The following is a 23,583-nucleotide window of genomic DNA, read 5'->3' as shown; positions in this document are numbered from 1 at the left end:
TCTAGCGAGGGGTATACCCATGGTAGTAGATAAATCAGTGGAGGTGCACGAGATACAAACTAGATGGTAATACAAGCGTTAAGACACAAGATTTAGACAGGTTTGACCATCAGTATGACGTAATACTTACATCCTGTGTTTCGATGTATTGCATTGAGATATGTGGAGATACCCACTAGGGGACCTCTGCCTCTCCTTATATACTCTAGAGGGGTAGGGTTATAAGAAAAATATGCTATTTGGTATTATATAATAAATCATATCTTTTTGTAGCCTTGCGGTGCACGTCTTGATCTGGTGGGCTGGTCCACCTTTGATGGTGTGGCCCATGTCTTGTCCTATGGATGTTGGGGTTATACCCCCACAGAATCACCCACAACCGCTCACACCATGAGTTGGGTCCCAATCGCCACCAATCTATCTAGGTGATGTCGATCACCAAGAGTAATAAGCATAAACTCTCACTTGACTTAAACAAAGCTTAATGAGAAAGATGGATGCACACTTGCTACTCTCTATGCACTAATAAGGTCCTTAATCTTGTATTCTCAAATCTCAATCACCCCACTAAGCACTTGCTCTCCCTTAAACTCCACTATGTTTCTTCAGCTGAACAAATAAGCAAGAGAGATGAATTCGTTGAGTTGGATAAGTATAAATACTCCCCAACCACTCAACTAGGGTGCTGTTTAGTTCCCTCCATTTTGCAAAGTTTTTCAAGATTATTCGTCGAATCTTTGGACGCATGCATGAAGCATTAAATATAAATAAAAAATAAAACTAATTACACAGTTTAGACGAAATTCACGAGATGAATTTTTTAAGCATAATTAGACTATGATTAGACACTAATTGCCAAATAACAACGAAAGTGCTACAGTGTCATTTCGTCAAAAAAATTCGCTCTAAACAAGGCCTAGACGTTATCGGCAAGTCTTATGTAGACTCTTGGGGTGTCAGACCGTACTATGCTAGGGCGTCGGACCATAGCCCCATGGTCTGACCAGGCACAACAATCACAGAGCCAGTTCTATGAAAAAAAAAAAAAAAAAAAAAAAAACTAGCCATCGAGAACCCCAACTGGTGAATGGTCCGATGGCTGAAAATCCTCTCTGAATGCTCTCTGCAAGCCATCAGAAGGAGGCGCCAAAGGTCTAAGGCTCATCCTATTCACCAGGGTCTGACAGTCCTTGATCGAACCCTTGGTGGAACGGTGTCCACATACAGTCCGATGATCCCACACGCTAGGGCCCGATGGTCTCCATAGGCGCAGGCTCCTTTCTGGCGTTGTGACATAGGTGTTGGGCCCAAGCCATTGGTCCAAGGCACTGTCTTCCTCTAGGTCTGACGTCATGAAAAACCCTCTATTCACTTTCAATTCAAAACACTCTGCGAATAGGATTTGATTCAAACGATCTTTGGGCTTTCTCTGAGCTACCTAGTTTTAAGTTTGACAAGTGTGCACTACACTTAACACATTAGACTCACCTGGGTCAAGCTACTAGTTCATATCCCCCTTTATACTATGGTCAAGGGAAAAACAAAGTCATAAACTACTCTTACTCTAAGTGTCTCCCAACACCAATCGACACTAAGAACTAGTCCGTCCTTAACCATGGCGTCCATCATTTGAAAATCGAAATGATTTCTATTGATAAGGGCATGAAAACCATTGGTTGCCCAAACAATCACCATTATTATGACCTAACTCAAATTGTCTCTACAAAACACATGTTAATAACAATAATATCGTGTAGTCATTAATCACCGAAACCCAACTAGGGGCCTAGATGCTTTCACAGAGCCTCCTCATCCCAACACTTGCCATCCCCAAATATTAGCTCATTGACATGAACCGCTGAGGCTCCAGGCTTTGGACAGATAGGTTTGCCGCCAATAGCTCCTAGAATCCAACGCTCTTGGTTTGTCGACTCCCCATCAACTATGTGATGTATGAGTCCACAATGTAGAGCTCTTTTCTTAGTCAGAAGTGGTCGCCAAGTATGAGAGGAATTCCTATTCTTTCTAGTTGTACTAAATTCACCATTGGGGCAGTATTTCCCCTTGATAACTCGAGCACAAAGCGAATCCGGCAATGTCATAAGCCGCTAGCCTTATTTTCCAAGCATCACCGCATTGAATTGTTTGATGTCAGCCCACACTCTAGCCATCTCCTCCAATGTATTGATCTACTATCCGCAGCTCCTGATCCCTACCAATCATTAGAGGTGGCCGACGTAATTTTCTTTCATGTTTTAGTCGAGAGGACAAAGAAACTCATAAGATATGTAACAATTGCCTGAGCCACACTGGATGGTCCGGTTGCTCACACTAGATCTATGATCCGTGTGTCCTAGCGCTGAGTTGGGTTGTTTGGTGTACACAATCTAGCTCGTGGTTCATTGATCTACAATCGGTGCACTTAAGATGTAGTGTGTGGCCCCTTTTTACCGGCAGTAAGGAAAAAGAAAAGATTAGTCTCTGCTCCTATGGCTACCTAAGAAAACTAAAGGATAGCTGGATGGAGGACATAGGAGGGGTGGTGCTTGAGTTCAATGGTGTCCATGAGTGACAGTCGGTAGAGCAGGAGACAAGGTGTCGCATGTTAACGAGTTGTGGGTCAGTCTAGAAAGAGTATGGAGGTGGAGACAATAAATGGAACTACGTGTAAGCATAGTTACATACTCCAGTGTAGCGGTATACGGTATCCAATGGCCTACAAGATCATCAAGGGGTCATTTGAATATAATTAGATACTTTAAAAGCTACATTATCAAGTTTCATAGTTGAGGAGTTAAGTGGTCAACCTAGGTTAGAGGTATGTAGACTTTTTAATATTTTAGGTTACTTTAACTACTTTTAAAACCACATGATTTTAAGAAGGTTTTCAATAGTTTAAGTGATACAATATATGATTTTACATATGAAGGTTGAAGTAGACAACTACGAGTAACCTGGGTGGCTAAGGGTGCGCTTGGTACCTTTACCGGGTACTGTTTTGCCTGACCATTGCTAACTGTTTGGTTCATGTCCCTTGAATTATTTTGAGCTCCGTTCGCCGTATCATTTCAATAAAATAATAATATTTTTCTCTCACAATAAATATCGTCAATATCACTATCAGCCTTGCCCGTTTTTTTCCAGCCACATTCGTAGCAAGCTTCTCGTGGAACGCGCCATCCAGCGAGGCGAGGCGAGGCGAGGTGAGTGAACAGGGCAAAACTTCCAAGCAGGCCCTAACTTTTTCGTTTGTCCCGAAACACCGAATCCACCTGCGACACGGATAACGCTGTCCTCCTTCGGCTCCTCCCCTCTCGTTCCTCTCCTCTCCCCTCCAATGGCGACCGCCATTTCCTCTCTAGTAACTCCTCCGGCCCTCCACCGCCGCTGCCTCAGCCCTGCCTCCGTCTCCGTCTCCGCCCCTATCCGTATCTCCTTCCGGGCCGCCACGGCGCCTCAGGCGTGGCGCCGGGGCTTGGCGCTGCGGGTGTCCGCGACCTCGGCGGTGCTCGAGGCGCCAGAGGCGGTGGCGGCGCGGAAGCTCTACGTCGGGAATATCCCCAGGACCGTCACCAATGACGAGCTCCGCGACATGTTCGCTGCGCACGGCACCGTCGAGCGGGCCGAGGTAGTGTCTTATCCCATTCTAAGATTGGACCTTTCTCACTTCCCAGTTGTTGACGTTGGATTGGGATCTAAATCAAACACCAGCAAGGGCTAGCTCGCCCTAGGTTGCACACAACCTGAAACACGCAGCAAGACCACTTGATTGTCAACACCAGTCTTTCTTGGTTCCTGCCTTTCCCACTCAAGTTCTTGCCCAAATTCAATCTAATTTATTTAGTTCTTGCTCAAACATTACTGGAGTCTCGGAAATGGTAATCCTTGTGTGGTTTGGTTGCTTGCATTGATTCTGTCGAATTGCTGCATCAATATTCAATAGACAAGGCTATGTTGTGTTGAGTGTCTTGCTTTATGCTCCAAAATAACTTTAGGTCTCCGAAAGCTGAAATGGAAATGTTCAATTGTTTCCTGCAGGTTATGTACGACAAGTATACCAACCGCAGCCGACGATTCGGGTTTGTCATGATGAGCACTGCAGAAGAAGCCAATGCTGCAGTTGAGGCTCTCAATGGGACCGTAAGCATCCAATGTTGCATTTCTGCTCCAGGGCATATTTGTGAACTTTGAGGGGAATGCAGCCATGGTACTCATATTTCTGCTTTTTGTGCCAGGAGGTTGGTGATCGAAAAATTAAAGTGAATGTCACAGAGAGCTTCTTACCGAACATTGACCGATCGGCACCAGAATCCGAGCCTGTATTTGTGGATAGTCAGTATAAGGTTTATGTTGGTAATCTTGCAAAGACTGTAACAACGGAAGTTCTTAAAAACTTCTTCTTTGAAAAGGGGAAGATCCTCAGTGCCACAGTCTCCCACATTCCGGGGACCTCGAAATCAAAGGGGTATGGCTTTGTCACATTCTCTTCCGAGGAAGAAGTTGAAGCTGCTGTTGCTACTTTCAATAACGCTGTAAGTTTCTCATGTATATTTTATGCATTTCTGCCATTTCTTTGCTACCTCATAAAGTAGTCACCATTTGGTGATTGCCAAACAAAAGAAAAATGCTGTGCTGCAATCTTCTATCTTATCATTTAGATGAAAAATAGATGGAAATATGGAATTAACTTACTGACTGTCATGTGTACAGATGAGTTAGAATTACATGATCTGAACTACATCAACTGATGCCATATTCTTCCGACATATCATTCCAAAAGAAACTTATTTACTGATATTAATATCCTTGTCGTTCTTTCACGTTTAACCATATTTCAGCATGCATTGAGACCATAGTCTCCTATATTTTCTATTCAAAAGATTTTTGAAGCCTTGAAAGTTGGCATGGCTTTTGATATCAAACTTTGGAACAGAGCATGTGGCTAATGCCTTATTGTTCTATAATTAACTGTGGTTTCAGGAATTGGAAGGACAACCCATTCGTGTGAATAGAGCTTAGATTAGCAGAAATTTGCAGGAGCACTAGAGGGGGAATATCTTGGCGAATACATGTAGTACGAGGGATACTTGGAGGCTAGATTTTGATAACAAAGTGATCAAGACCTTCAATGTGATTTCGATATGTCAAACAATTTTTGTACCATAACAGTTTATGTGAAGGATTTTGCTTGTCCATATGATTACAGTTTTTCTTAACGGCACTTCTATATGATGACACAAAGGCAGCATGGTTTGTTTCAGTTATATACCATGTTTGTTTACTTGAATCGAATTCTACATCTTGTACATTCCAGCATTAGTGTTTTGTCAGTTCAATCCCTGACTTTCTGATTTTCAAATTTGCCTGATGAGCGTGTTCAAATGCATTCCTTTCTTTTCCATTTGGGATTCAAATTCATTCTTTGAACAGTATTTGGTTCTAGGAGACGATGGTGGTACAGGTGTAAGGCTTTCTGCTCTTTACTCCTGTACTTCAGTCATATAAATATGACTGCTTGAATGAATTGTATTGGTGTCTCCAAACTAAAAAGGGAAAGGTAAGAAGTAAAATGTGTGCTATGAATGTCATATTTCTTCTTTCGTGCTAAGGTTACAGGACAAAATCGTTTAAGTTCTAATGTCCCTTGGTCGGTTGGGATACCTTCAGAGATAAGATGTCTGAATCGTCAGAAAAGCTACTTAACAACTGAGATACATGCATTGTAATATGGCCTTCATTCTCCTAAGTTTTGATTAATTGAATGGAGAATGAAAAACTGGACCGTTTTTTTTAGATAGATATAATTTAGAACGCACGTGTTTCTTCCTTAGATTTATGGCATTTTCAGTTTCCATCGCAATCCACAACATCCCATCAAGTGCAAGATCTATTATTAGGTCATTACACAAGACAATCATTTCATCTGCAACTGCAATTGGTATCAAGTTCTACAAGTCAATGTTCTGCAGTGGATGAGCATGACTAGATGGGTAAAAGCTTCTATTTGGAATCCTGAATCATAGCTGCAGAGGTCTAAATACTTCAAGAAGCAACACAAACACGTAGATAAATCAAGCATACAATAGAAATAAGAGGTACATCAATAAAAGGGATGTTTCAAAGAATATAAATGCTGATCTGTCAAGAATTCCCTAATAATACACAGAGCAAAAATTCCTTTTCGGCCTGGAAACATCTGAGTCAACTTGATCAACCAATCATCCTACAGGAAATGGGAAATATATCTGATTAGTTCGTATTTGAGCATTTACTCAGATTCTGCAATGATTCTCATCTTATTTGTTAAAGAATAGTGCCTTAGATCTTTGGGTGAAAATCAAAACCTGAACAGACTCTGTGGCTTGCTACAGAAGTAACAGAACACAAATTGTTCTTGGTACTATTATGAGTTTATCAGTATCAAATAGTTTTCCCCCCAGTTAGCATCTAAAAGCATTTCTCTTAGGTCTTACTACCTACGAAGAAATAAGGGAATTTATGATGTTATTACAATAAAGCAAGGGCATTTGCACTTTTGCAAGTCAAATAAAGTGTTAGAAGCGTTCTAGCATTAACTTCAGCGGTCACGTCAAATTCAGTAGAAAACTCCAAAGTAGAATTGAAATACATGAAGGAACTTTAGAATCAAGATGTAACTCGTCTCGACATCAAATAATTCTAACATTTCTATTTTGGAGAGGACATGGATCTCTGGATGAACATAATTTTGACAAAGATTTCAGAGAACAGATGCAAATGATGACCTGATTATGAACTGGAGCACCCAATACGAATGGAAAGAACATCAGTTCTGATCACAAACTGATGCAGCCAAGTCAAAAAGCTTCTCAGCCTGGTCGGGGAAGAATGTTATAAACAGATAGGCACCTGCACATGAGTGGCCATAAGATAGGGTGATGAGCTGGTCCATTTGGTTATTTCTGAAAGAGAGTAATCCAATAATCTTACTGATCAGTACAGTCCCAAGGACTACTGAAATCTTCCCTTGGATGGTGACAAGGCCAGCTTTCCCCGCGTTCTGCAGCTCACTTTTTCCGACAGATTCAAACGTTCCTGTAAAATTATTTTGAGCTATATGTTACAGCTTAAACTCCAAAACACCTTGGAGCAACATATTCTGTGAGCTTATCAGTTTGGTACCTGGCTTCACTGTCTGAAGACCTGATGTAATGCATTTATGCATGCAATATTTTGGAAGCCTTCTTTCTCCAGTGCATCCGCAGCTGCCGCTGACCTTCAGCAGACCAAGGGAAAACCGAATCAATAATCTATACGAGATCATCCAACTACTCAATAAAAAAAAACTGGACCTGCGGGGTAACTACTCAATAATCACATTACGATATAAATAATATTCTCCCTCTGATTGCAAATACAGGTCATTCTAGGATTCATTTAGGGTCAAAATTCTAAATGTCCGCCATCAAAATGTAGATGACTATATATATTGAGAACATATAGGTTGTGTTTGGGAGAGCTCCTCTTCCTAAAATATTGTGAGCTGTAGTATGGAGTTGTTTTTATGTCTTCCCAAAATTGAACTTGAGACCGGTGGAGCCAGAAAATTGGCTTCACCGGCTTCGGCTCTTTTGGATACTGTAGCATGGAGCTGGAGTTGAAAGAAACCCCTCTAAAGATGGTCCATACAATTGGCTTTTATTTGAAATAAATAATATTTTGATAGAGACGGCTAGTCAAATTGTCAGTGGAAACGTGTTAATGTCCGAGACAACTTGTAGATGCAATCATAGGGAGTACTTGCACCTTTTAGCTCGATTGAATGTTTAATTTGCTTGCTTAACATGTCCTTAGTCCTGACAAAGGAACTTGATGACAAAATTGTTTGGCCACAAACCTGAGACCTTCCTGGCAGACAACCAGCATCTTGCTCTCCGGCGAGAACTTGTCCTTGACTGTCCTGGCGAAGTCCGGGTTGAGCTTGGTGAAGGGCAGACCGAAAAAGAGCCCCGCGAAGTTGTTGAGCAGCTGGCGCTTCACGATCGTCCCTTAATAACAAAATCAAAATTAAACAGAGCACACAGGGTCTCAACTCAATTCAAAGTACTACAAGAAAAGCATAACATTTCTTGCAAGAAATTCCTCCAAAAAAAGAAAAGAAAGAAATGTAGGAATGCATGGGCGATAGATGTTGATGTTGAGATGGTGGCGCGGGCAGTAGTTGTTTGCCTACCAATGTCGTTGTCTTGGTTCTCAATGAAGAGAGGGACATGGGTGGAGGACTTGATGTGTGCCCTCTCGCGCTGCGTCCTGTCCCTGATGTCCAGCACTGTGTAGCCCTCGTCCACGAGCCTCTTCGCCTCGTCGGCTCCCACGAAGCTCACATCCGCCCGAACCACGGCCGCGCAGCTTCTCCTCCTCCTCCTTGGAGACAGGCTGATTCCTGCAGGTTCCCCACCCTGCCTGATCCTCACGGCCATCCAAGAACCTCTGAAAACATGCAGACAGATTCCGATTCTTCAGGTTTCACAGTTTCACAATAATCACATACTGAAGAATGAGGAGGGAGAGTTGAAAGGGAGAAATCTTTGTTCACCTGAGAGGAGAGAAAGCACTGGATAGGCCAACCACTGCCATTTTTCCGTTACCGGTTTCACTTGACTTTTCTTTTTCTTTTTGAGATTTTTGGTTACGAAATGGATTTTTCTGGAGATTTTGTGAACGTTTTGGGGGGAGTGAGCAAGCTGCAGAAGCGAGGGCGCAGCAATGGATTTTGCTGCAAGCGCGAGAGGGAGAGGAGGGATATTCAGGGAGCCAATGGGATCACGCCACACTGGATCCACGGGAGAGTTGGGGGCCAGGTGGTACACATGGATCTTGTGAGCCTGTATTTTGGACATTTGTGCTTTGTGCTGAACAGAGCACCAGCCTCGTAAGGTTTAGCCAGATCTTGTATATGGCTGAGTCTACAAAACTCTTGACAAACTATTTTTTAGGAAATTATAAACTTTGTTTTCAGCATGAAGAGCAAAAGAAAATATCAATATTATGTGACAGTCATATAAAACATAGAAGAGCATTAAACCCTGCAGATGAGCACGAGGTATACATTCTGAAGCATAGAGCATACATCCGGAAGAAACAACTAACAAGATCTCAGATTAAACACCGAGTACCAAAAAAACATGCACTGCTTCCATATAAAATGTTAAAAAGACAACTTGCAGCACAGATTCAGAATTTGGTGGAACCTGATGGTACTTGAACGAACCCAACCAGTGACTTCGACTTGCAGTTTCAGAAAAAAAACTAGCAGCAGATGAAAATGGCGGAAAGTACTCTGCAAACATGTGTTTAGGCTTCAGCCCAGGACCCCAGCGAAGTATATAACCTACTACCTCTATTATGAACAGACTACGTTTGTGTACTAAAATCGATGGTTAAGAAACTCTTCACTGCCGCCGATACTACTATTCTACTAGCATTTCTTTAGAGATGGAACTCCTCTGAAACAGATACCGCTCTTCCATTTCATAGGGTGGCTAGTGGTTGCCTTTTTCTTCTTCATCAGTAGTTTTCATTCCGGTGACATCCAGCAGTACAGATGTCAAAGCGAATGCAGACCCTGAAAAGAATGCTGTCTGGAAGCTCCCAACTGCACAAAGCAACAATGCCAGATTGACAAGTTAGTATATACTCATCAAACAAGATGATAATTGTGTAATGCACAAAGGGGACAACACATATGAGGACCATCAGTGGAAGTGGAACAGTAACAGGAGTAGTAAGTCAACAAATGGCCTCCTTCCCATGAATCATGATATCTAACATGCAACAATGCGCGTAACTATGTCAAAATTTGCAGTAAAGCATTGCCTAATGTTTCATGTTGAATTTTTACATGTCATAGAATAGCATCCTAGACCTTCTGATAACACACAGGATTCTATTATCAAGAAGTGCATACAGCAAATCTAATTCCAAAGTAACCTTTGTGGCATGGCATTTCTCACCAATGCAATTAAATTAATCGAGAAATTAAGTCCCCATATAGCTCGAAGCTAATTTCTACTTTGCAGCATAAGAAATTTCCGAAGCATGATGACCCCAGCACCAAAGAAAATTGTGGGAACAGGTGGTAACAAATCAACAGAGAAAGTTCAAGTAAAATATCATCGACAACAAATCACACAAACACAATCATATCCCAAAGGAGTTTATTTTTACTATAAGTTCAGGCTAGGAATAACAACTGGAGCAAGATAAATGTCTTACCTCTGAAACCCAAAACAGCACCAGCAGCAAAACCAGCAGCAGCACCATTAATGATGTCCTTCTTCATCCTGTACCTTGCAAGAGCCTGCTCGATGCCTACATATGTAGCTCCAACAACTGCTAAGTTTGCTGCACAATGCCCACACACCTTGGTAGTTCTGATCAGCTGGGGATACCTGACATTACCGCCAACCTGAGGCCCATCACGCAGCATAGAATTTAGCGCACCATACACAGTGCCAACAGCTAAACCGATGCCTGCAGCCTTGCCCGTCTTCATGACAATTTCATCATCCACCAAACCTTTCAAGTTAGAACCCTCCATGCTCCCTGTCAACCAGAGAAATAGAAATAGTCCAATAAGAGAATGAGGAGAAAGGATAGCAAAAGAATATTACTAAGTTCAATCAGCCAAGAAACACATCAAGTCAACAGAACAATGACAGAAGCCAGAATCAATTTGATCTTATGCATTCAGATCCTACTATGAGAGTATCCAGTTATTTTAGTGTTATGTTCTTTGCAGTGTATAACAATGATATACTAAACTACCTTCTTTACATCTGACTTCAAAACAAAAGGCACTGGACTTATGAGCAGTTTCCAGTAAGTTCAAGGAAAATATAAGCCCTTGAACATATGAAAAGTTCTCCAGTATGAGCATGGTACACACAAATAGATAAATATTGTAGCACCTTAAATTGCCTAAGACATGGACAACACACACTTTACACAGACAGACATATCCAGAAAATAATCTCTCTGTAACTGGACATTTCCAGAAAATAATATCTCAGTAATTATGATATACACATAATCCTGAAAACTCTAGGATTTCAACATGTGCATGCTCCTCACAACCCTGGATTTGATGAACAAGTGTGTAGTATTTTGTTCTTTCATACAAGCAGTGCAATACTGACAACAGGATCCCTTAGTGAAAATATAAAAAAAACATCAAAACACACAAAATTGTCGCAATATGCTAAATCCAACAAAACTTATTAGAAAACCAACATTAGCTCCCATACACAAAGTGAAAGAAGATTTTATCATTTGCGCCTGACAGATTAAAAAGCCAGGCTTGTGTACAGCAAATTCAACCCGCTACAATTCAGGAAGTGATAACAAAGCAAAACAAATGTAACTAAGCAAAACATCACCACTTGATTGGATACCAACGGACTGAAATGCTGAGCAAGTGATCCACGTAAACTTGGGATGATCACCACCACACACAAACTACACATATTTAACCAAAATAAAATTGTACGAATCACAATACAAGCACCTATTCCAAATGCACTACGCGTTCTTGGATAGTTGGATTAACCAACAGGTTACAAGAAGCTAATGCAAAACAGATGTATTCTACGGCCAACTGCCACAATAGTTTGCATATACTGGGGGAAAAAGTGAAACAATCATCCGATCATCAACGAATCTCAGGGGCGTACTTCATTCCCAATTTTTGGGACCACGAGTAACCGAGTCTGAACGGAGAAAACATAGAAGGGTCCGGGTGCTCTCGATCGTGGAAAAAAACAGAACCCTAAGCGTCTTAGCACGGCGGAATCAATCCAATCCAATCCAATCCAAGCAAGCAATCACTTACGCACAGGAAGGAAGGAAGGAAGGGAGCGGACCGTGAGACGAGTGGCGACTGGCGGGGCGTGTGGGGAAATCCAGACGGCGTTGTGCTCGGCGGCGACGCGCTGGGAGCTGGCCTGCCTCTCCTTTCGAGTGAGCCCGCCTCCCGTCGTCCTCGAATTTTTTTTTTAATTTTAACATTTTTTTTGAAATTAATTTTAAATCTAACACTGTCGATTTTTTTTTAAAAACTGCCGTGTCTATTGCCCTGGCGCGGCCAAATGCCTGTGCCACCCTATGCATGATGGCGCGGCAGAGAGCTGACGTGGTGGTGACCAGAAGCGCTGACCGCTGACATGGTAGGACTCTGCCGCGCCATCGATCTTGCGCGGCAGTGCCGCGCCCTGATCCGTGGCGCGGCAGAGCTGGGTATAACCCCACGACCAGTCCCGCTGCCCGAGCAGCAAGGCCACCTAGGCGTCGCTCCCGCGCCCGCCTGTCGCCAAGCACGCCCGCCGCCGCGCCACGAACGGCGACAGCCCGACCCTCCATTGTCACCTCCCTCCTTTCCATTCCATTCTTCGGCCGCCTCCCTCCCTCCTCGTCCTAGTTCAAGGTAATGACGTATATTTTAATTTCATTTGAATGGTGGATAGAATATTATAAATGAGAGTTAAGGTTAGTAGAAAAATTATGTTTGAGAACTATGGCGAAGATATTAGTTTGATTTTGTCAATGTTAAGGTTAATTATTTAGTTAGAAGTATGTTTGCCATGTATATTTTTTGTTGCTATAATTGTTGTTTATAAAATTTTAGTTGCATTGCAAAGGATTACATTTTACATTAATTTGTCTTGTTTTGATTGATGTTTAATTTGAACCGTTTTATTAGATGGAAGAAATATTTCGGGAGCAGTTATGGCGAAAACGGGGTCGTCCTAGAGAAATATACCCCGACGAGTCTAGCAAAGATGCCCCCGTCCCTCCTGAACTCCATGTCCCTAATTGTGACTGGTCGTCCGGCCGACGTGTTTCAATCGAGACATCCGGACACAGCGGCTCGTTGCTTCTACATGTGCAGTCGTTTTAATATAAGTAATTATTTCCACTATCTTTTTCTTCTTCATTTGTATTACTAGATTACTAATATTTTATTCAATTTTTGTTGTGTAGGACCATGAGAGGTGCTTTTTCTTTTAGTGGATCGACGGTGTAAACAAGTTTGACCCCAAGTACCTCCTTTTCGACTATTGGTGGAGAGGGCGACATCCACGAGAGCACTTCGAGCGGTGGGTTCCACCTTCCCCTAACCCTCTCCAATGACGGCTAAGGAGAAGCACTTAACCGTAGTTAGACAACTCGAGAAACCTCCTCTGTGCCATTGCGGAGACCGAGCCGTGATAAACCCTGATAATACGTTGGAGTTTGTGTGTCTAAACAAGCATGAAATAAGTGCAAAGTGTATTTGTTGAAATGTTGAGCTATATGTGCCATGTACTAATATCACATTATTTAGGTGTATTCAATGGTGAAGTGTCGTTTCAAGGAGTGGTTGTATGATCCTAAGAACAAATGGTCCGAAGAACCTCCAAAAGCAAAACAAAAGAAGAAAGAAAGGATAATTTACAAAGCACCACCAATCAAGTGTGAATGTGATGTTAAATCCAACTACGGTCTAGTCCCTTCGGAGCTTGGAATAGACCATTATTGTGGTCATATAATTGACTATGATGAAGTTAGTTATTTTATGGTAACCATGAAATCGTATTTTGTTTATTTTGCTAAGGCATATATGATATGATATATCGTTTGAACAGAGCACAAGGAAATGCAGGTGGGAATGTTATAATGGTCAAGCTAAGTTCTTGAATGAACTGAAGGGGAAGCAAGTAATTGCACGGAAGAGGGGATATGGACCTGACTACGTCAACCTTTTCGTTAAACATCACAAAGACAAGATGCGTGAGTTTGCTAGACAGCGTGGTATTTGTAACCCGATTGACGTTGGGCTTGTCAAATGGGGATTGGAGAGACGGGTGGCATTAGAGGAGTAGAGGGCAAGGAAGGAGGCAAGGGAGGAAACAAGAGTACAGATGCAGGTCTTGAACGAGCATGTTGTTTCATTATGTGCCAGTGAGTGCTGAAAGCCTTTTTTCGTTGCCTGATTTTAAATGTAATATAATCGTGTTGCTAACTGATTGCATTTTATACATAAAGGGATTGGATGCAGCGATGACCATGCTGCAGAGGTGGCCCGTGCAATGTACGAGGAAAAGAAGCTAGATGAGCACAGAAAGCGAGCTGGTCACACCGTTGAATCGCCGATTGTGTTGTCTAATGAGGGGGATGAGGATGAGGACGACACTGCCAGACTCAGTGAGCTCATCACTCTAGCAGAGGCAGGCTTGCAGGCGGATGAGGCTAAAGACGACACTGCTAGACTGAGCGAGCTCATCGCTCTAGCAGAGAGTGGGTTTGCAGGCAGAGGAGGTTGAGGATGATACTGCCAAACTAGCAAGCTTATCGCTCTAGCAGAGGCGGGCTTGCAGGTGGAGGAGGATGACGATGTGTTCTTCACTCAGGCCGCAGAGGCCGCAGATGAAGCGGAGGCCGCTTACTACAGGCAAAAGGTATATCAGGGCAATGCAAGTGACCCTAGCCACAGCAACAGGGTTATGATTAAGGATTGGTACTCAGACGACGAGTTGCTTACTCAGTATGTTTCTGACTGAGAGTTTTTTATTGCGCCGTCTGTTAGTTCCATGATTTATTAATGATCAATGTAGCTATGTAGTAGAAATTCTATTGTGTTGTCTTATATTCCATTTGAACTACTGATGTATTGTACCCATGTATCATGTACTCGAATTACCCATGATCGATCTTAAGTGATCACATCTGTTTGTATCATGCGTTCAAAATTTCTAAAACGAACGTAATCATTTGTCGTGCCATAGCCCAGGTTCTGGTGCTCCGTAGGCATGGTTGTGCCGCGCTAGAGCCCACGGCGCGTCTGTGCCGCGCCATAGTACATGGCACGTCGTGACACGCCATAGACCACGGCGCGGCAGTGACGTGGACAGACAACGGCCAGCTACAATTGAGTTGTTGTCGGTGCTGTACAAAACTACAAGTGTTGTACAAAACAAACATGAAGCAAATAAATGGACGACAAGTTGCCACACAACATTTTGATTGGTTTATGAGTCTACAAGTTTTCGACGATAATATTCGTTCGACATAAGTTCGACGTAATGAACTAAGTCCCACGAATGTAAGGATCCCTTGAACGCCTCTTGGAAACCTCATCGTCCGATAGAAGAAGAGGGTCGTCGTACTCCACATTAAGAAGGGGTTACAACTGGTGTGGCATGGGAGGGGCCATCCTGTTACAAAATGATAAACAAAGGGTTAGAATATTCAAATTAATAATTTTCAGATTAACATTATGTAGCATTGCAAAATTTGAACTACTTGTTATGCAATACGAACACAATATGAAATCACCTGCTGTCTTCTATGTCGGCTAGCCTTGTGGCCAGATTATTTGCAAACAAAGCAAAGAGTCCTGCCACGGGTCTCATTGAAGTCTCCCCCGCCGTACATGTCTTTGCCATACCCTCTTATAGCGTCTATGTCCCCCTTCAGTCGCTTCTTCTTCCTCCTACCCTTCCCTACCTTTATTAGATCCGGATGCGGCATGTAGTCATAATCATTATAAGGTGGCCACTGTGTTGGGTCAAGGTATGGCTCGAAGCTCATCTCCCAAATACTAACGGTGTTCGAACGAAGAGACAAGGGTGACATATATGGTAGATCCTCATAGTTGTAACCGCGAACCCTGCAGGCCGTGATCATATGAGAGCATGGGACATGCATGATCTGAGAGACATTATAACTGCACTCTACCTTTTCAAGATCAACTAGGTAGTTTCGTCCACCATAACGTTCACCGCCCAAGCTTGTGCCACCCTTGCCCCATACACTAAAGATATGGCGACGGGGTCCATACGGCTCGATGGTGTGCTGCTTGGCCAATTCCTCGGCCTCCTTCAAATGTTCAGCTCTGGTCTTTCTAAAACGCCCCTGCTCAGCTATGTTTCTCTGTGTAAGTTCCCACCTCTTCACAAAATATTTGTTGCACTTATGAAAGGAGAACTCAACAATTCTAGACACAGGCAACGATCGAACTCTGGTGAATACATGGTTGAAGGACTCCGAGGAGTTAGTGGTCATGATGCCATACCTGAAACCCCCCTCGTCATATGCTAATGCCCACTAAGCCTTCTGTTCTATCTGGGCCTCTAACCAGGCCTTTCCCGCCGCATTTACCATCTTGTCTAGTTCTCTCTTTGTCTCCTTGAACTGGTGCTCTGTATGTACACAACATAGAGCCTTTACCTTGTCGCATACCTCCTGCTTCCGCTGATGTCGTCAGAAATTAGCGGCAAAGTGTCTCATGCACCATCTATGTACTAGAGGTAGGAACCCATCTATATGCTTAGCTGTAGCATTAAGAATCCCTACGTGATGGACGGAGATCAAACACATAGTGCGAGTTGGACCAAGCACTTGCACATGTAGAAATCGCATGAACCATGACCACGATTCATTGTTCTCTCCCTCTGCCAAAGCAAAAGCCACGGGTACAATCTGGTCCTCAGGATCAACAGCAGCAGCCATCATCAAGGTGCCCCTATACTTTCCTGTCAGGAAAGTGCCATCAACAAGTATGACTACCTAATAAAACTAGAATGCATGTTCCATTTGCGTAAACGACCAGAACACACGATAGAGGACATGCATCAATGGGTCCCGGAAAAACATCCCTCCGGTGTCCACAAACCATTTCAAGCTAGGGTTGTAATAATGCATTGCATATAAGATGCGGGGCACCCTATTGTACGCTTCCTCCCAAGTCCTCCATCAAATCGCTAGAGCAATTTGCTTAGCACGCCAAGCCTTTCCGTACGTCACATCGTACCTAACGAATCCAGATATGGACTATTGTAAAGAAGACATCAAGATGTCATTATTGTCATCAACGAGTCCCAATATATGACGGGCAAGGTAACATGTAGTGAGCTGCTAATGATTTTCCTTCCCCTATTGTCTAGGCAAGTGTGGGGTTCAACAACTTTAGTTATCCTCCACTTGCCAACACTCTGTCTCCTTCGTGCATTTAACCTCCACAGATAACCATTTTTGCATATCAAGTGGTACCTCAACTCCTGGTCCGAATGAGTGATGGTGTACGGTCTATGGTGGTACACAGCATAGTCCTGAAGGAAGAGTTTCATCTCTAACATTGTGTTGAATATCATCCCCTTCCTAAGGGTTTCTTTCTCATGGTTATACAATGAATTCCTACATAGCTGGAGACCAGTATCACAAACTGCCATATTCGTCATGCTGACATCCCTATAGTTCAAAACGCCCTATAAAGGTACGTTCTTGGATCTTAGTTGCTCAAGCTCAGTCGCTGTGTAAGGTGATGGTGGAACATACTACTGTGCTTCGCTAATTCTGACCCATGAATCATAGGGGGTATCATCTGCAGCCAAATCTGTGACTAGTCTACCCTGAGCATAGACACCTTGCAAAACCTCAGTTGGTATTGGTAATGGCATAGTATGAACCAGTACTAGCATAGCATCAACCAATTTTGCCATAGCATCTATACCTCCTTAGTCATCATCAGAATCGTCTGAATCACTGCTAAGTATATCACCAATCCTGTCCTCCTCCTGCTCCTCCTCTTCCCGTTCGAGCTCATTCACATCGAAGTCATTGCTTATACAGCCTACTGCAGTTGAATGAAACTGCTCCTGCGTCAACTGACCATCCAAATCCATGTTATCCTGAGTTGCTTCCCCTTCAACCCCAAATCCTTGTTCATTGCCTCTAAAACCATCAATAGACGGGCCGTCCTAAACACCATGCATCCTGTACCCATTCTCCACCACCACCTCAGCCATGGGCACATTGGAACCTTGGAGAACCCTAGTGTAGCGGCACCAGTGAGCAGGGTCACGCAAGGGCATGAGGACATAGTGTGCCCTAGTCTTCCCAGTATCAAACCTCCCCTTCAGTGTGAAATCACCGCCAAACTTTGTATTCAAACGGACACAAAGGTTGTTGAAGCTAGGTGGTTCATCAAACCATTCTAATTCTTCTTCCATATCCTCAAACATACCATCTTCTCTCCTAACACTTCCTCCGTACAAAACTCTAACACAACAATCCATCTACAAAAGCATTTCAAAAAACTTCATCAAGTCATCGAAAGCATTTTGTCCACTATAACTATACTAACTAATCAAATATTAACATCTATACAAGGATAACTACAACAACTAATTAGACTAAATCCAATGTACAACTAGAGTCAATAACTGTACTAACTAAACTACCTAACTTTACTACATATACTAACTTATTATATTACGTATACTAACTAAACTAACTAACTTTACTAACTATACTTTAATAATTTTACTAACTTTATTAATTGTGCTAACTATATTAGTGGAGTACCTCGCTACAGCGCGTAAGACCGGGCCAAGAGGCGCGGGCATAGGCCTAGGTGGGCAGCCGCCGTGCGTGACCGGAGGTTCTGGCCGGAGGGGGAGGTGCGCCGGCGAGCGGGTGCGGTGGCCGCACCAGGCGACCGGCGGCCTGACCGCCTGGCTGGCATGGGCGGGCGGACGCGGCTGGCTTGCTGGCGTGGGCGGACGCGGCCGCGGTGGCCAGGCTGCCTTGCTGCGCTGCTCGGGGAATGGCGACTGCTCGGGCACGTGGGCTACGGCGGAGGTTATACCTGGCTCTACCACGCCATGAATCAGGGCGCGGCACTGCCGCGCCAAGATCGGTGGCGCGGCAGAGCCCTGCCACGTCAGCGGTCAGCACTTATGGTCGCCACCACGTCAGCCCTCTGTCGCGCCACCATGCATGGCGCGACATAGGCATTTGGCCGCGCTAGGGCAATAGGTGCGGCAAAAAGTATTAGTTTAAAAAAACCGACAGTGTTAGATTTAAAATTAGTTTTGAAAAAGTGTTAAAATTAAAAAAAATTCTTGTCCTCTACTTCCCCTCCCCTCGAGGCTTGCGCCACAAGAAGATTAGTGTGTCTATTTTTAGGGGTGTTTGGATCCGCATACTAAAATTTAGGAGTTGTGTCGGAAGAATGTTGCATGGAGTGTTAGGATACTAATAAAAAAAATAAATTACATAATCCATCAGTACTCTACGAGACAAATTTTTTAAGCATAATTAATCCATCATTAGCACATGTTTACGGTAGCAAAATATTAGTCAAATCATGGACTAATTAGGCTCAAAAGATTTGTCTTGCAAATTAGTCACAAACTATGTAATTAGTTTCATAATTAGTCTATATTTAATACTCCATACATGTGTCCAAACATCCGATGGGACAACGACTAAAATTTAGGAGGGGCAACCAAACACGACTAAAATTTAGGAGGGGCAACCAAACACCCCCTTAGGCTACACCGCTAGCGTATTTGTTTTTCGTGTACTTACTATATAAATATGAATTTGAATTTGACTCGTTACAAATACGAATAAATATCAGATACATGACGAGCCGGATACAGACAATGTTTTTTGTTTTTTTTCCAGACATTAGGTTAAGCAACAAACCACATAGATCACACGTTTTCAATTGTTCAAAACGTTATTCAATTCAAATGCTTGAACTCCCACATGCTCCACGCAGGGCCCGCACCGCCCGAGCGATAAGAGGGGAAGGGGCGGCCCCTCTGATTCAGTAAGGACCCAGCCACGGCGTCGTATGGATGGCCTACCGGTGCCGGGAGGAGGACACAACGAGACGATGCAGCAGAAAGCGAGGAGTAAAGATGCAACACCCGATCTGCTTTTGAAATATTAAATACAATAGTTGCAACATATGTCTGAAGGCAGCTAAAACAGTTGAAACATGCTGATGAAACACTTGAAAAAAACACCTGAAAATACTTGAAAACCATTGCATGCAATCATACGCAACATCTAGATAAAACACATGCAACGTATGTGTGAAACAGATGCAACATTCAGATAAACACACTTGCAACATGTGTGCGGAAAACATAGATGAAACATTGGTAACAGACCTTTGCAACATACGTGTACCATTGCAACATATGCAACATCCCAATCTACTTTGAAACACTTACAACATACCTCTGAAACACTCGAAACATACGCTTGCAACATGCTGCTTTCAGCGAAACATGGCAACCAAGCGACCAGAGCATGGCACAGTGGGATCCCGGCTGCGTGGTCACGGTGGAGGAGGAGGATGGCAGGGAGCCGGCGACTGTGCGGCCCCTGATGGTATGGCGCACACGGTGCCCGCGGTGGAGGTGACAGCAGCAGTCAGGTGGTCTGGCCTCGCGCGACGAGCACGCCACAATGGTGCGGTTAGGGGAGCACGCCGTGGCGGTGCGGGCGTGGCGGCGGTAGAGAGGGAGGCCGGTAGGAGTCGCGGTGATGCATGAATTTATTTTTAATCTGTGGTGACTAGAGGGGAGCGGATAAGAATGGCAGCTTGTGGACGTTGGGTCCACCAATAGGGACGTCCGACGTGGACGAACGTTTGACTCCTAGCATTACCGTTAAATTTTTTAGTCAAATCATTTAGTTTTTTTTTCTCACTTCCAAACTGTTGCTACTGAAAATTTGCATTAACTGACTATTTTCATTTTCTCAATTTATTTTTAGTTTCTTAGAATATCAAGTGAGGTTAGAAGAGTTCGTTCAAATATACTTCTATAACCAACTATGTTCCACTTACCCGTTTGGGCTGAAGTTTTATCTTGGGCTTTAGCAATTGGCTGCTCATGGATATCCAAAATAACTATTTGAATCTAATATCTGACCTAGCTAATCAGATCGAACATTTAGGGCCTATTTGGATTGCGGAACTGTTCTGGTGTTTTTTTTCATGTGAAACTAAACTGGTTTCTGTGAAATTCATGTATAATTCCTGTGTTCCAAACGGGCCCTTAGACCTAGATTGCATGAAAAACAAAGAAATGTAGGATTCATGTTCCTTCGAATATATAAGTTGCTACAGTGTCCTTTGGTTCACAGGAATCGTCCGTATGAAAAACGTAGGGAACTTTCCTCTGTGTTTGATTTCATAACAAAACTATAGGAAAATCACCCACTTAAACCACATGTGGCTTCCTGTGTTTTTTCTACAATTCATCAAAACACCTATTTCTACAAAAATCTTGTGTTTTTTATTTCTTTGTTTTGAATATTATTCCTATCGCATTCCTGTGTTTTTCTTTTTCCTGTATTTTTTCGGTCCCACATTTGAAAGGGGGTCTTAATATACAATGTATATTGGTCATCTTATAACCGATATACACGAAAATATACCTTATCTAAAAAAATGCAAGAAAATATCCTAATATCAAAGCCTTAGAGGCGACAGAGATGGAGCATCTCTTGGTAAAGGAGGATGAGATCCGACATCGATGGCAAGAGTATTTTGACAAATTGTTCAATGGTGAGAATATGGACACAACTTTTCAGTTGGATGACTCTTTTGATGACACCAATAGGCGCTTTGTGCGGAGAATCCAAGAATCTGAGGTCAGAGAGGCGTTGAAAAGGATGAAAGGAGGTAAGGCGATGGGACCGGATGGTATCCCAATCGAGGTGTGGAGATGCCTCGGGGACATAGCTGTAGTATGGTTAACCAAGCTGTTCAACCATATTTTTCGATCGAACAAGATGCCTGATGAGTGGAGGAGAAGTATATTGGTACCGATCTACAAGAATAAAGGGGATATTCAAAGTTGTACAAATTACCGGGGAATTAAGTTGATGAGCCATACTATGAAGCTATGGGAGAGAGTTATCGAGCATCGCTTAAGAGCAATAACGCGGGTCTCTATGAACCAATTTGGTTTCATGCCCGGAAGGTCAACCATGGAAGCCATTTTCTTAATAAGACAAGTTATGGAGCGGTATAGGGAGAAGAAGAAGGACCTACATATGGTTTTTATTGACTTGGAGAAGGCTTATGATAAAATACCAAGGAATGTTATGTGGTGGGCTTTGGACAAACATAAAGTCCCAACGAAGTACGTCAGGCTCATTAAGGACATGTACAGCAATGTTGTGACTAGAGTTCGAACAAGCGATGGAGACACGGATGACTTCCCGATTAAGATAGGACTACATCAAGGGTCAGCTTTGAGCCCTTATTTGTTTGCTTTAGTGATGAATGAGGTCACAAGGGACATACAAGGGGACATCCCTTGGTGTATGCTTTTCGCGGACGATGTAGTGCTAGTTGATGAAAGCCGGACAGGAGTGAATCAGAAACTAGAGTTATGGCGGGAGACTTTGGAGTCCAAAGGTTTTAGACTTAGTAGAACTAAAACTGAGTATATGAGATGTGACTTCGGCACTACTACTCGGGAGGAGGAAGATGTTAGTTTGGAAGGTCAAGTAGTGTCTAGGAAGGATACCTTTCGATATTTAGGATCAATGCTACAGAGGGACGGAGATATTGATGAAGATGTTAGCCATAGAATCAAAGCAGGGTGGATGAAGTGGCGGCAAGCGTCTGGTGTCCTATGTGACAAAAGGGTACCACAGAAGCTAAAAGGCAAGTTTTATAGGACGGCGATTAGACCTGCTATGTTGTATGGTGCAGAATGTTAGGCCTACGAAAAGACGACATATTCAACAGCTAAGTGTCGCGGAAATGCGTATGTTGCGTTGGATTTGCGGTCATACAAGAAGGGATCGAGTTCGGAACGATGATATACGTGAGAGATTAGGGGTAGCACCAATTGAAGAAAAGCTTGTCCAACACCGGTTGAGATGGTTTGGACATGTGCAACGGAGACCTCCAGATGCACCGGTGCGTAGTGGAATCCTAAGTCAGGATAGTAACGTGAAGAGAGGCAGAGGAAGACCGAAGTTGACTTGGGTAGAGGCAATAAAAGGAGACTTGAAAGGATGGAATATACCCAAAGACTTAGCCTTAGATAGGAGTGCTTGGAAGACAGCTATTCATGTGCCTGAACCTTGATTGCTTCTGTTGGGTTTCAACTCTAGCCTACCCCAACTTATTTGGGACTTAAAGGCGTTGTTGTTGTTGTTGTTGTTGTATCAAAGCCTTAGAGGCTGCTAGAAGTATTTTCCACATTTCTTTTTCCAAGAAGCGATTTCTCAGGTCTTAGAACCTAAAGCTCACACCCTCCTTTTTGGCGTCAAGTTAGCTGCAACTCTTGATCCGCAGGATGCAACTTTATTATTCACTAACAACCAGGCCTCTGTGGTGCTGCTGGATTTCCACTCATCTTGGACGTTGGTCATTACGTCCTATCATTGCTGAAGTGCAAGACATCAATCAAGAAGCTACTCGTTAATCAAGATCCATAGAGATACTGTAATGTAGATATGTTTGCTAAAAAGGCCGGACGAGCAAGCATCTGAAATTCATGCATTTTCTCGTCTGACACTTTCTCATCATCCAACTTGTAATATCAAGCATATACTAGAAAACATAGATTGGGGTAACATGGTCCCCATGCAGCTTTCGCTACTACAGAATAGCACTTCACTGTCGGCTTTATCACTACCGGAATTAGGAGAACCGACAGTATTGACCCTTTGGTCCTTCACTGCCGGTTCTTGGCTCTGAAAACCAGAAATTGATTTGGATGTGACCGAACCGACAGTGAT

At 43.2% G+C, this 23,583-nt stretch overlaps 2 protein-coding genes and 1 pseudogene across 4 annotated transcripts; 1 reads left to right on the top strand and 2 right to left on the bottom strand.

Moving 5' to 3' along the window:
- Positions 1 to 3,237: 3,237 nt before the first annotated feature.
- On the top strand, positions 3,238 to 5,264 carry LOC136551547 (small ribosomal subunit protein cS22-like). 2 transcript variants are annotated; one of them, XM_066543084.1, is made up of 4 exons: positions 3,239 to 3,628; positions 4,039 to 4,140; positions 4,236 to 4,532; positions 4,981 to 5,264. In XM_066543084.1, exons 1-4 carry the CDS (start codon positions 3,338 to 3,340, stop codon positions 5,017 to 5,019), a joined length of 729 nt encoding a protein of 242 aa, XP_066399181.1. In that variant the 5' UTR covers positions 3,239 to 3,337; the 3' UTR covers positions 5,020 to 5,264. The 2 variants fall into 2 exon arrangements, with proteins under 2 accessions (XP_066399180.1, XP_066399181.1); XM_066543083.1 differs by lacking the exon at positions 4,981 to 5,264 and having other exon boundaries at positions 3,238 to 3,628; positions 4,236 to 4,948.
- A 564-nt stretch (positions 5,265 to 5,828) lies between these two features.
- LOC136551545 (rhodanese-like domain-containing protein 9, chloroplastic) lies at positions 5,829 to 8,951 on the bottom strand (annotated as a pseudogene).
- A 178-nt stretch (positions 8,952 to 9,129) lies between these two features.
- LOC136551546 (outer envelope pore protein 16-3, chloroplastic/mitochondrial-like) lies at positions 9,130 to 12,026 on the bottom strand. 2 transcript variants are annotated; one of them, XM_066543082.1, is made up of 3 exons: positions 11,870 to 11,949; positions 10,255 to 10,584; positions 9,130 to 9,634 (listed from the first exon to the last, which is right to left on the bottom strand). In XM_066543082.1, the coding sequence occupies exons 2-3, from the start codon at positions 10,577 to 10,579 to the stop codon at positions 9,522 to 9,524; spliced, it is 438 nt and encodes a 145-aa protein (XP_066399179.1). In that variant the 5' UTR covers positions 10,580 to 10,584; positions 11,870 to 11,949; the 3' UTR covers positions 9,130 to 9,521. The 2 variants fall into 2 exon arrangements, with proteins under 2 accessions (XP_066399179.1, XP_066399178.1); XM_066543081.1 differs by having other exon boundaries at positions 9,147 to 9,634; positions 11,901 to 12,026.
- Between the last annotated feature and the right edge of the window lie 11,557 nt (positions 12,027 to 23,583).

The sequence above is a fragment of the Miscanthus floridulus genome, chromosome 4, assembly GCF_019320115.1.
Source record: "Miscanthus floridulus cultivar M001 chromosome 4, ASM1932011v1, whole genome shotgun sequence".
In the NCBI taxonomy this organism is placed as follows: Eukaryota; Viridiplantae; Streptophyta; class Magnoliopsida; order Poales; family Poaceae; genus Miscanthus; species Miscanthus floridulus.
Note: the sequence above shows the minus strand (reverse complement) of the source record. Positions and strands in the feature narration are given on the sequence as shown.

Excerpts from the sequence above, each read along its gene's own strand:
- LOC136551547 (XM_066543083.1), top strand. The coding sequence starts at position 3,338 with ATGGCGACCGCCATTTCCTCTCTAGTAACTCCTCCGGCCCTCCACCGC. Across the intron at positions 3,629-4,038 it reads GCACCGTCGAGCGGGCCGAG|GTTATGTACGACAAGTATAC; the intron begins GTAGTGTCTTAT and ends TGTTTCCTGCAG. Across the intron at positions 4,141-4,235 it reads TTGAGGCTCTCAATGGGACC|GAGGTTGGTGATCGAAAAAT; the intron begins GTAAGCATCCAA and ends TTTTTGTGCCAG.
- LOC136551546 (XM_066543081.1), bottom strand. The coding sequence starts at position 10,579 with ATGGAGGGTTCTAACTTGAAAGGTTTGGTGGATGATGAAATTGTCATG. Across the intron at positions 9,635-10,254 it reads TGCTGTTTTGGGTTTCAGAG|TTGGGAGCTTCCAGACAGCA; the intron begins GTAAGACATTTA and ends TGCTTTGTGCAG.